Source organism: Mustela erminea, chromosome 16 (assembly GCF_009829155.1).
Source record: "Mustela erminea isolate mMusErm1 chromosome 16, mMusErm1.Pri, whole genome shotgun sequence".
Classification (NCBI taxonomy): Eukaryota; Metazoa; Chordata; class Mammalia; order Carnivora; family Mustelidae; genus Mustela; species Mustela erminea.
The window spans coordinates 31,125,082-31,138,070 of NC_045629.1; the positions used below are offsets into that span (position 1 = coordinate 31,125,082).

The window sequence follows — 12,989 nt, forward strand, 5'->3', positions numbered from 1 at the left end:
TGGTCTATTGCTTCTTTCTGTCCAATCTGTCAGATGTCTTTCAAGATTTTCTCACCACCGTATTATCCACACTGTATTATCAAGCACAGCAGCTATGGTTAACAAAATAAAGGTAGGAAATGTTCATAAACTTCTAAAGTTCTCCAATATTTCCAGTCATTAAAATTTAAAATGCAGCACAAATCTCAAGTTCTAATTTATTATCCCAGGTCGTTAGAAGATGTAAATGGGAGGGGCGCCTGGGTGGCTCAGTGGTTTGGGCTGCTGCCTTCGGCTCGGGTCATGATCTCAGGGTCCTGGGATCGAGCCCCCCATCAGGCTCCCTGCTCCGCAGGAAGCCTGCTTCCCTCTCTCTCTCTCTCTCTGCCTGCCTCTCTGCCTACTTGTGATCTCTGTCTGTCAAATAAATAAATAAAATCTTAAAAAAAAAAAAAAGAAGATGTAAATGGGAAACAAAATTATAACTAGAACTTCTGCTACCTTAATTATTACCAAAAGCCTTTTGAAAAAAACTAATGATTATCTCTTAAAAAACAAAACAAAAAAACTAGAGAGAGAATGCGCTTATCCACTAGGCCAAAATAAATAATGCAAATCAACTCGCAACTGGAAACCTACTGGCCATTATGGCAATGAGCAATGGATATTGTTCCTAATACCAACCTGCATTCCCTCAAGTTGCAATTGTCTTAAATAAGGATTTTTATTTTTTTCTGTAATTCTACTATAAATGTATGATTTTGTTTTTCCCTTTAACCAAGTTCTTTTTAACTTTTACTGTGCTAGTTAGTATTCTGTGTCACCATAAACAGAAGTTTTGTCTCATTCAAGCACTGATTCATTTTATGAAATATGAAAATGAAACATTTTAAAGTTCTAATAACTTTACTTTTTAATAATGTAGAATATACATATAATGTAATATATTACATACAGAATCAACAATGATAGTTATAATCTTTTCTCAGAGCTACAAAATAAGATGTATCAAGATTTGAGATACCTCAGATATGCTGATGACTAACACTGGGATCAAACCTGGAACTAGTATTATGACTCTGAAGCAAAAAGTGGATATATTTTGGGGTATATAATTTTTAAGCAAATACACATATGTATTGCCAGAAAAAAGTTTTGTCAGTGTAGAACAGAGGAAGGAGTATGAACTTTGTAGCATTGTAGAAAGATCTAGGTTTGACTCAGTGACTGAGGAATGGACTGTTCATTTATCTGTAAAAGAAGGGTAATATCTAACACCCGGCAAAGCTGATGCGAAGCTTCATGCATCATAAGGTATGGAATGTGCCCGGCACATAATACATATTCAATAAATACTAGCCATCATGAAATTTACCATATTCATACTTATATAAAGTATTAAGAGACAACTGAAAGCATAGTAACTTCAAATATGAATTTATAGAAGTCACTAGAACACTGTTCAAATGAACAAGTCTAAGCAATCTTCAATGTATATAAAAGAAACAAAAGGAAAATAAAACTCATTGAAGGCATTGAGTTTGAATTTGGAGCTGAGGGGGGGGGGCTAATGAAATCCAGAAATTACCTTATAATTTTATAGGGACAGATTTGTTGACTCTACAGGGAGTCAGAACTGGAAGGCATAAAACTGCTCATGGAAGCTTTTTATACTTTTCCCCCCTTTCTTCTCTTTTTTCTTTTCCTAAAAATACTGATGCCAAGGGTCCAACCCAGACCTACTCTATCAAAATCAATGAGGTAGAGCCGAAGATTCATGGACATTTGGGAAAAAGCTCCTTAAATGGGTCTGGTCCCCTGACCTTGTTCAAAAAGCACTGGCTAATGTGTTCATAAATTAGATTCTCTGAGTCTTTGTCTCAATCAAATTCCAAATGAATCGTTCATGGTAGTTTCTGGGCCAAGCTGAATCTTGCCCAATTCGAGCTTTAAATTCCTAACAAGTGCATGCGGTACAGATATGTAGAAGGTCAAAATTAGAACTGCACTTTTAAAATATGAGACGAACAAAGTTGTTTTGCCATTATGAATACTGAAGAGATTAATATGTATTTTCATCTAAGCAAAGGGCTGAATCATTTTACATTGCAGTTAAGAATGTATTTTCATGACCAAAAGATTTCAAAATCACTTCCACAGTGCTTGAAAACCTAACACTAATATATACAACAAGAATAAATTTACTTCAAAAAATTATCTTATGGCAGATGTTATCTCATTACCTCAGCTCTAAAACATCTTTGATTATTTCCTCTACTGGTAGAATCTCTCTCTCCAGATTCCTAATTCTCTGCACTTTTGACTACATTAAGAAAACAGAAGACTTCTAAATTCATTGTACCAACCCATTTTCAGAGTTTCCTTTTTTCTTTTTCTCTTGTTTCTCTCTCTCTAAATTAATTACTTATTAAATAAGTATTATTAAATTTTCAACAAATACTTACTCAATATCTTTATGAGGTAAGGGGATACCAACAAGAAAGAATCTATCCTGTCCCCTACCAATCCCACAGATTCAAAAACAGAGTAAAGAGCCATATTCTACCCTGGTGGGACATAGAACTACTTTAGCAGATTGGTCCTGATTTCTGCACCCTTTCAACAAGAGATGAGACTACCAGATGCCTTTTGGAAAGCCAAATTCTTTTTTTTGTTGTTGTTGTTTTTAAGATTTTATTTATTTGACAGAGATCACAAGCAGGCAGAGAGAGAGAGAGAGGGAGAAGCAGACTCCCTGCTGAGCAGAGAGCCCAACACAGGGCTCCATCCCAGGACCCTGAGATCATGCCTGAGCTGAAGGCAGAGGCTCAACCCTTGGTGCCCACCAAGGCACCCTTGGAAAGCCAAATTCTTAACAGATGGTTATTGCAGTAGCTTATGTGGGCTGGCAAGGATGAGAAAGGAAAATATTTTATAAAAGAACTGGACCCATACTTCAGATTTCATATAATTCAGAGTGTTTCAAATTTTTAAACAATCTCCAGTGTAGGCTAAGAACCAGCATCAGTGAGGAGAGAAGATGGAAGGGGGCGGTGGAGGGAGGGTAGAAGGTTCAGGGGGTGGAAGACAAAACTCCTATCACAGGCCAATACTGAAGTTAGGTTGGTTTTAAAAAAACCCTTAGACTTGGAATAGAGCTTGTGACTTGACACTGACAAGCTTTGGTTGATATCTGCCTTTTGCACCTCCAAATCTGGGCATATTTATTAAACACTCTAATTTATGCCCTTTAATTAAAAGCTGGGGTCATAGAAGCTTAGAGAAGCTGGAAATCAGAAATATAAAAGAAAACTAACTAGTTTAAAGGTATTTCATGTGATACTGTGGTTTTAGATTATGTTCAAGCTCAATAAAAGTCAGCAATGTGGCTTTGCAACCCCAAAAGTTAATGGAATTTTTGGCAGAATTAGTACAAATGTGTATTTCACATAATAATCCTAATCGCCTTTCACTTCTCTGACTATATCTAGAGAATCGTCATCCACCTGGGTAACACAATCATAGGGTCATTGTTATTTGGGGTCTATCCTAAAGAAGATGGTAAAATAATGCTATGTTGAATGATGAATTAAGGGAAGGAAAGCATTTAGCAGGTTGAACAAGAGGATCTTATTACATGAGTGAAGAATCTGAAAGGCTTTAATATTAAAGAGGTCACAATATTTATTTCATGCATCTATTCTGTGTACCTCCAAAAAAGAGAAATAAGAAAAACGGGTAGAAATTATAGGATGGCCAACTTAGCACACTTCAGGTTACTATGAAGAAGAACTTCTAACAAAGTTGGCTAGAAAGAGAACTGGTAGTTTTGTATATTAATGGAGGAAATCACAGGGAATTTTTTTCCTTCTGATTTAAGAAAAGATATTGTTTCTGAGAACATTGGTATCTAGAGTGATTTTGCTCTAAATGCTAATAGAGTAAAATACTGTCAAGTCAAAAATCTTGGAATGGAATTCTGCAAAAAAAGAAATTTGATTATTTCTGAACCAAAATCAAAGCACCTATTATAATTACAATTAAAATAAAAGTTTTTTTGTTTGCTTTTTGCTTTTATTTGACAGGAGGCTATGGTTATTTCTTTGGGGCTAGATAATGAAATTATTTTAAAGTTCTTACTACCCAGAAAACAACATTGAAAACAGACTAAAATTCTGTAAGAAGTGTTACGTTAGCATTTTGACTAGTATAAGTATCGTTAAATAAATTATGTCTTTAAAGTAAAGCAATGCAAGATAGCACAGTGATTTAATTCTTCCCTTTACAACAAAAAGGGATTAGTGGTCCTTAATAAGAAATTCTTAACTTTGACAAGCACTCAGTTCCCCTCTCAAATTCTAATTACCTGCATCTAGATTCCCTTGCCCAGGGTATATGGACTTTCTAAATCAGTGCCTACAAAATGGGAGAAAAAAAAATCTCAAGATTCTGGAACTTCTGAACTTGCTAAGAAAACATGAATGAGCAGCTATATTCTGTTCAGAGAACAAATGTCACATCATATTAACAGCTAAAGAAAGCCATAGTTTACAGTTTTGCTGACTAGATAACTAAAACCTTGGATAACAAACTGACTGTGTTTAAGAACAATTCTTTTTCCTGATTTTCTCATTTTATGTGAACAATTCTATGATCATTATGCAATCTTGGACAAGGCTATCTTCTTTCGTGAAATAGGAATCACCATAAAACCTACCCTACTAGGATTTTTGGCAAGATTGCACAAGAGAATACCATAAAAGTTTAGTCAGGACACACCCTGATTTAACAAATAAATACTTCAGGCATATAACTAGCTACTTTCTGTCACAATTAATGTAGGTCCAGCTGTAGGGTTTACTGCAGCTGGCAAACTGATGTGGCAGGGGGCTGACGCCTGTTGGGGATGGAGAATAGTTGACAAAAAGTTTACAATGAGGAAGTGGTGATGCAACATGGGGGCTTAAGTGGGTAGGAGAAGAATAAATGAAACAAGATGGGATTGGGAGGGAGACATACCATAAGTGACTCTTAATCTCACAAAACAAACTGAGGGTTGCTGGGGGGAGGGGGTTTGGGAGAAGGGGGTGGGATTATGGACATTGGGGAGGGCATGTGCTTTGGTTGAGTGCTGTGAAGTGTGTAAACCTGGTGATTCATAGACCTGTACCCCTGGGTATAAAAATATATGTTTATAAAAAATAAAAAATTTAAAAAAAAAAAAAAAAAGTTTCCAAAGATGCCCTGTTCACAGAAATTGGATTTAACTTTTGATGGATGTCAATTAGCTAATCTTGATAAGCAATAGCAGCTGGACTTTGGAGCAAGTGTGTTTCTAGACCCTAGAGCACCTCTCTGTTGAGAGCAGGACCCATGTGACTAGGCATATGGGAACAGAGTATGAGCGCTGAGGAGGATGGGCCTGGCATGACTGCTTGCTCTAGATCTGGCGCTCCAACCTGTCCATTTGTTCACTGGTTTAGTCACTCAACAAGTATTTCTGAAAAGCCCAGCTGCGGCAGGTACTGTTCTAGGTGCTGGAGTAACCAGTGTGTAAGACGGGGTTCCAGCACTCACAGAGTTTACACTGTGGTAGAAAAGGACAATAAACCAACCAGAGAGGAGTCAGTGCTGTAGAGAAAATTAAAATAAGGTGATACGATGGAGACGGATGACACTGGGCTAGGTGGTGAAGGAAGGAATCTCTGAAGAAGTGACAAATTTAAGTGGATCCCTGAATGAGCAGAGTCAGCTGTGTAAAGATGGGGGCAGAGCACTTCAGGCAGGGGCACGGTTAGTGCAAAGGCTCAAAGGTGAGACAAAGTTGGCATGATTGGAGAAGCAAGAGAAAACCAGTATGGCTGGGGAGCCCTGGGTGACAGGGAGACGGGTAGAAGCCAGAGGCAGAGAGGTAGGCCAGACAGGGCTTCATACACCAATGTAAAAGGTTTGGGGTTTTTTTTTTTTTTTTTAGATGTTCAGGAAAAGCGCAAGTAGAAGGGAAAAGCATGATCAGGTTTCTGTTTAAGACTGCTTGGGCTGTGCTTTGGAAAATGAACTGTAGAGGACAGGGATGGAAAGACACTGGGCGGAACTTGTCCACAGGCAAATGCACTGTGAGATCTAGGCTGCGCTGGCATACCAAACTGCAGACTTAGAGCAACCAGATCTAGCTCCACAGATAATACTGCCCGTCCTGGGTTCTAAGTCATTCAGGATCAGAGGAGAGCTGAGCTGATTCTTTAATACACTGCTTGTGTTCCTCTTAGTTTCACAAACAATTTAGGCAGGTGCACAACCACCTATTTCCTATCATAATTGGCATAGGCCCGGCTGTGAGGTTCTCTGAGGCAGGCAAACTGATCTGGCGATAGAAAGTTGAATCCTTACGAAGACAGACAACAGTTGACAGTTTTCGAAGATGTGCAGTGGGATCTAGGGTTGCAGGACTTCTAAAATTTTCCAAAGGAGTATTACTCCTGCACTTATTTTTTATATATGTATGTATTAGTCAGCTTGGGCTCCTATAGGAAAATACTACAGGCTGGGTGTCCTAAACACCAGACATTTATTTTCTCACAATTCTGGAAGCTAGGAGTCCAAGATTAAGGTTCTGGCTAATTTGGCTTCTGGAAAAGATCATGCTCCCAGCTTGCAGACTGCTGTCTTCTCACTATGTCCTCACATGGCCTTTACTGAGTGCACACATAACAAGAGAGTGATCCTGTGTTTCTTCTCATTTTACAAGGACACCAATCCCGTTGGATTAGGATCCCACCTTAATGACCTCACTTAGCGTTTATTACCTTCTTATAGGTCCTTTTGCCAAATATAGTCACATTAAGGGTTAGGGCTTCAACATACAAACTTTGGGGGAACATAATTCAGTCCATAACAATGTGTTATTTTCATATGAATTCCTATTTGTATATACCACACAGATACATGGGATATGAAGAATAATTGTGATCTTAAGGAGTTCAGAAGTCGAGCAGGAGAGATAAACAACTATAACAAAATATGGAATACTATACTAGAGGTATATGTAAATGCATATAGGCCTATTAGAGAAAAAAATGTCAGGGACATTTTTCTATGACATTCTCCCTTGGGAGAATAACTGGTATTTATGCTAAATTTTACAGAGTAAGTGGAAATTCACCAGTGAGGCAGACGAGAAAATCCAGACCTACCTCAAAACCCAATTTCTTTTTTCTTTTTTAAAGATTTTTATTTATTTATTTGAGAGAGAAAGCATCAGCAGCGGGGAGGGGTAGAGGGAAAGGGAAAAGCAGACTTCCTGCTGAGGTAGGAGCCTGGTATAAGACTCAATCCCAGGACCTGGGATCATGACCTGAGCCTAAGGCAGTCGCTTAACTAACTGAGCCATGCAGGCGCCCTCAAAACCCAATTTCTATGAAAAAGGCTTCCCTCTGACTATCCTAGCCTAAAGATATATACCTTTTACTGAGTTTCAAGAATAATTATCGTTTATGTAGTTCATTTGGCCATTTAAGCAATGTTCTGAGGTATGACTTCTAGTATTGAACTATTAAAATCTTTCATTACTTACAACTTTGAATGAGTACATGGCTTGTTTTCTAAACAGAATGTAGGTTTCTTCAAGGTAAGGATCATATCTGATGAATCCTTCAACAGAGTAGGACCTCAGATAATGAATGTTGCTTTGATTTGATGAGACTGAAGGTCACAGAAGAGACTTAAATGTGAGAATCAGGAGCTTTAAAATCAATTAGGACCGACTCCTCACAAACAAAGAGACTATTACTGGTTAATTTCTCTGGGTCTCACTTTTTTCTGGCTCTTGCAAGCACTAGGCCTCCATGAACATACTAGCTCAATCTCTTATTCAACAATCCCATCTAATTAGGGGTGACTGTAAGGGTTCCAGTCTCTATGATTTTTGATAGTCTCCTTTCTTGTTTAGACTTTATCTAAGCAACTAAAAGGCCATAAAAATTCATTCAATATTATATTTAACATAAAAGCAGGAAAGGGAGAGCAACTAAAAGCAATTCAAGGATCAATCCTTAAAGTTTAAATTTTAACCTTAAAATATAGTTAAAATCTTTGTTAGCATCTAGTACAGCACAGCTAATTGTTCTACTTCAAGTAAACCACAGGGAAGACTAGGACAGGTAACACTGGCAGGCTAATTAAAAAATACTTACTTTTGCCTTCTAGTGATTAGATTTAAACATATGGTTTAAACATTTCACAATACAGTACTTATATATTTTTAAAAAATACGCCAATGCTAATATAAAACATGTACGTTTTCCACCTTCTATTTTGTAACAAAACCTTATCCTAAACAAACAAGCAGGCTAAGCAGCAGCAACTCAATTAAAAAAAAAACTTTCTCCAACAATTCTGAAAAAGACTAGTTTGGTTACTGTAAAAATGAAAGAAATTAAAAAAAAAAAAGAAATAGTTCCATTTGAAAAGTGGTTACAGTTCTAGCTTTATAGTGGCAAACTCCTTTGTTAGGTCACAGTAAATAAATTGGTTGTTAAAAACTAGTGCTAGCAAAAAGTAATTCTGATGTCCAAGGACGGGACAGGCTCCATGACCACAAAACGCTGCCAGCTCTACCTTTTAAATAGAGTTTGCCAAGAGGAGTGTGTTACGAGCCAGGCTTGGCTGAAACAATCCACTGCCCACAAAGCTACTTTAATGTACTGTCTCTATTGAAAATCACAGCAATCCAACAATACATGACGATACTTTCCCATCACTGCAGCAATTCCCACCACAGGCAACACTGTGTCTCCAACAAAGGCGGCTCACATTCTATGTCTGCGAAAACCCCAGTCCTGCCTACTACTGTATGGTTGCCAAGAGGAACATCTGTGTGCTCCACAGTACACAGCACTGGCTCTGTTTTCTCTGTTTTCTTCTTTTTTTATTTCCTAGACAATAAACTGTGTGATTGCTTGGTAAGGAAATTGTCTTTCATTCCTTTCCTCTTCCCTTTTATTTATTTGTTTGTTTGTTTGTTTAACATGACAGTCAAACAACTACATCTGCCATCCATTATTACTTTGAGTCTACATCCTGAACACATAATAAAGTTAATTTGTTTTCTGATTTCATTTGATCTTAGACTTGTGATCATCTAAAAATTGCTGACTTTAAAGTTGAGTTCCCTAATACAAAGAGGCTATTCAATTCTCAGAATATTTTAGAATTTTATTTATATTTAGAAAGTCATAAATTCAAATAAAATATGAAAGAATGGCAATATATTCTCAAGAGTAAAAAAACTTGTAAATGACAGATACCCTGTAGAAAATTTACAATATAAGCTATTAGTTCCATAAGAATATTACATTTTGGTATTTTATAACACAAAGACTTCTGTTATGTTTACCTTAACCTCAAATCAGTATTTGGGCTTAAAGAAGTTAAAAAAAAATTAAGGCACAAAAAGACAGAAATGAATACAGAATATAACTGGGAATTTCTTAGAGATAAATGACATGTTAGGCCCACAACTTCTATCTGCTCCCCAAACAAACAAATAAACAAAAGTGCTCAATTTTATTAATAATCAAATAGATGAAATTAAATCTAGATACTTTCACTATTGATATGATTAATATTTGAAAACAGAATACCTAAGTTTGTGAAGGAATAGACTGGCTGGGATTTTAAACCAGTACTACCTTTCTAGGGAGCAATTTGGTAAAATGAGTATTTATACTAGTTGGCCCAGCAATTTTACTTTTAGGATTTTAACCAAAACAAGTGAGAAGAGATGGGCATCAAGATGTTTACTATAGAACAAATTTTACTTACTTTATTTTACTTTACTTAAAACAAATAATTTAGAAACAGCCAAATATCTAACCATAGCACACTTGTTAAATAAATTAGGATACATCTCTACAAGGAATACTATACAACCAATAAAAATACAGTTTAAGAGACTATATGATAAAAGTATTCTTACTATATAGTTAATAAATGAAAAGAGTAGGTTATAAAATATGAGATATTCTGGAAGACTGAAAAGAAATTAAAGAAAATAAATAAAAATTTAAAAAAAACCAAAAAACTAATTTAGACCAAATAAATATTACAAAAATACAAAATGTTATAATCAAATAAATCATTATAAACAAAAAAAATGAGATATGATGGCAACCCACTTTTTAAAAAAAATATACTTGCTAGGGCGCCTGGATGGCTCAGTCGGTTAAGCATCTGACTCTTGATTTCAGCTCGGGTCATAATCTGAAGATCGTGATAGAGCCCCTGTATCAGACTCCATGCTCAGCAAGGAGTCTGCCTGAGATTCTCTTCCTCTCCCTTGCCCCTCTCCTCACTCACATAAATTAATTAATTTAAAAAATCATCTAAAAATAATATCCTTGCTCAGAAAAATTAAAATGTTAGTAATAGTATTATTTCATGGTGATATGACCAATTTCTTTATTTCATAATATGCTCTTAGTTTCAGAACCAGTAAAAAGCCCCTAAATTATTGCCTTCTTAAATAATACCAAAATTTAATTTATTATCATTAAGGAAATAAAGGATAACTCATTTCTTCTTAAAGATATATTATGTGTTCAGGGCACTGGGTGGCTCAGTCAGTTAAGTATCCGCCTTCTGATGCTTATGCCTTATGCTCGGGTCATAATCCCAGGTTCCTGGGATGGAGCCCTGTGTCAGGCTCCCTGCTCAGTGGGGAGCCTGTTTCTCCCCCTTCCCCTGCATCTCCCCCCAACTCATGTGTGTGCCCTCTCTCTAATAAAAAATTTTTTAAAAGATACATTATGTGTTTTCAAAACCTGTTCCACTGAAAATCATATAAAACTTCACATGAAAGCTATAGCAAGAGACAAAGAGGAAGGGAGAATTAGTACCTAAGAGACTAGGAATGGAAAAATCTCATGGTTTATCATTTTAAGTAACAGTGGACAATCACAAAATTATAATTCAGAAAGTTTAATGAAGATAAAGCTGACTTACACTGCTTTACATGGCCTGAAAGACCAGTCCATGTGATGTGCATCTCTCAGTTTCTGTAGACTGAAACAACAACAACAACAGATAACTATGATTTGTGTGTGTCATTACTGATAGAAATGGAGTAAGTGGAAAATAATGGAATTTTTTTATTTCTTAAATCAAAGATGATATAGAGTGTATTTTTACCTTTCATAGTTTGACACTGCCTTACACTATAAAACTGAATTAAAGAGGCACCTGTGTGGCTCAGATGGTTAAGCATTTGCCTTCGGCTCAGGTCATGATCCCAGAGTCCCGGGATTGAGCCCCATATCGGGCTCCCTGCTCAGAGGGGAGTGTGCTTCTCCCTCTCCCTCTGCTTGCTTGTGATCTCTCTCTCTGTCAAATAAGCAAATAAAAGCTTTCCAAAAAATACAAATAAAAAATAAAACTGGATTATTAAGAAAATCACTTACCACTTTTATTTTAAAAGGAGTCTTTACAGTAAATTTAATATGTTTACTCTCCTATGACATCTTGCATAGGAGCCAGAAAGCCACAAAGAGAAAGCTATGAGTTCTGAAACCATGTAAAATATGGACTTGATCCCTTGAGTTACACTGTTCTTTTTCCATGACACATTTTGTAAACTAGTTTTAAACTACATGGCTATTTGTGATTCTGCTAACCTATGTATTTCTTTTGGAAAAAAATAAAATAATTTGTTTAAAGTGGCCAAAAAAAAAAAAAAAAGTGTTTCCAAAGCAGCTGTTAAATAAATGAGAAAGAGCTGTACTCTAGCAAGTGATACTGATTTACTACATGGTGTTTAGAAACCATCACTGTTAAAAAAAATAAATTAAATAAATAAAAACCATCATTGGAGGGACGCCTGGGTGGTTCACTCATTTAAGCATCTGACTCTTGATTTTGGCTCAGGTCATGATATCAGGGTCCTGAGACAGAGTCCTTTGTCAGGCTCCGTGCTCAGTGGGGAGCCTGCTTGAGATTGTCTCCCTTATCCTCTGCCCTGGCCCCAAGGGCATGCTCTTTAAAAATAGATAAATAAATAAATAAATAAATAAAAACCACCACCAAAAAAGCCATAAAAAAAAGTACATGGTTTGTAGTCTGTTTTCTCCTCACTATATACAAGCAGAGTTCATGTTATATTTTTAAAGTATTATTATTATAAAAGCCAATTAATCTGTTTTTTGTGTTCAGTAGTATACCACCAAGTCATGTTCATAAAAAAAGGCATAATAGCAAACTAGATAAATGAAGACCTATCAACAAATAGTACAACTTTTAAGAATGACAGACACTTTCTGATTCAATTACTAAATAAATGTACTATGGGGAATGCTTGTCTACCCAGTTAAATGTGGACAACCTATTACCAAGACACAGGTAGGGGATATGCCACAGAAACACATAGCCCTTCACTGAACATTGGACTTTTTTTTTAATGGAGCTTTACTTAGCCCCTACTATTTACATGTTAACTCACTTATTTTCACACAAACAATTCAAAAATGGATGTTACTATCACCGTTCTCCAAATGAAAAAACTTTCCCAAAGTCATACAGATAAAGAATAGTACAGCTCAAGATTCAAACCCTAATCTCTCTGATTCTCATCTTTGTTCTTTTCACTATGTTACTGGGTCAAACGAAGCAAAATGACTGAATGCTAACATTACAGGACACATTATGGGTTGATGTTTTAGCACTGAATGCCACCAGATCACAAATACTCTACTTGTCAGTGTTTCCTCTCTCCCCAAAGACACTGGTAAAATCCACTTGTTCAAGCAAGTTAAATCCAAACTGAAGTGTCTGACATAAGAAAACTGGTAGATGGGAATGGGGAAAAAGAAGAGAGAGGGGGAGGCAAAACATAAGAGACTCTATTGAGGGCTGATGGAGGGAGGTGGGTTGGGGATGGGCTGAGTGGATGATGGGTATTAAGGAGGGCACTAGTGATGAGCACTGGGTGTTGTATGTAAGTGATGAATCACTAAATTCTA

At 36.4% G+C, this 12,989-nt stretch overlaps 1 protein-coding gene across 4 annotated transcripts in view; it reads right to left on the bottom strand.

Annotated features, from left to right (window-relative positions):
* MRPS28 (mitochondrial ribosomal protein S28) overlaps positions 1-12,989 on the bottom strand; it is a 126,926-nt gene that overhangs the window by 19,596 nt on the left and 94,341 nt on the right. For 3 of the 4 annotated variants that reach the window (XM_032316902.1, XM_032316903.1, XM_032316901.1), the window contains exon 3: positions 10,981-11,040. The exons of the other annotated variant lie outside the window; for it this stretch is intronic. In XM_032316902.1, coding sequence (XP_032172793.1) covers positions 10,981-11,040 — 60 coding nt within the window. The remainder of the gene's footprint in view (positions 1-10,980; positions 11,041-12,989) is intronic. 4 annotated transcript variants of the gene reach the window in all.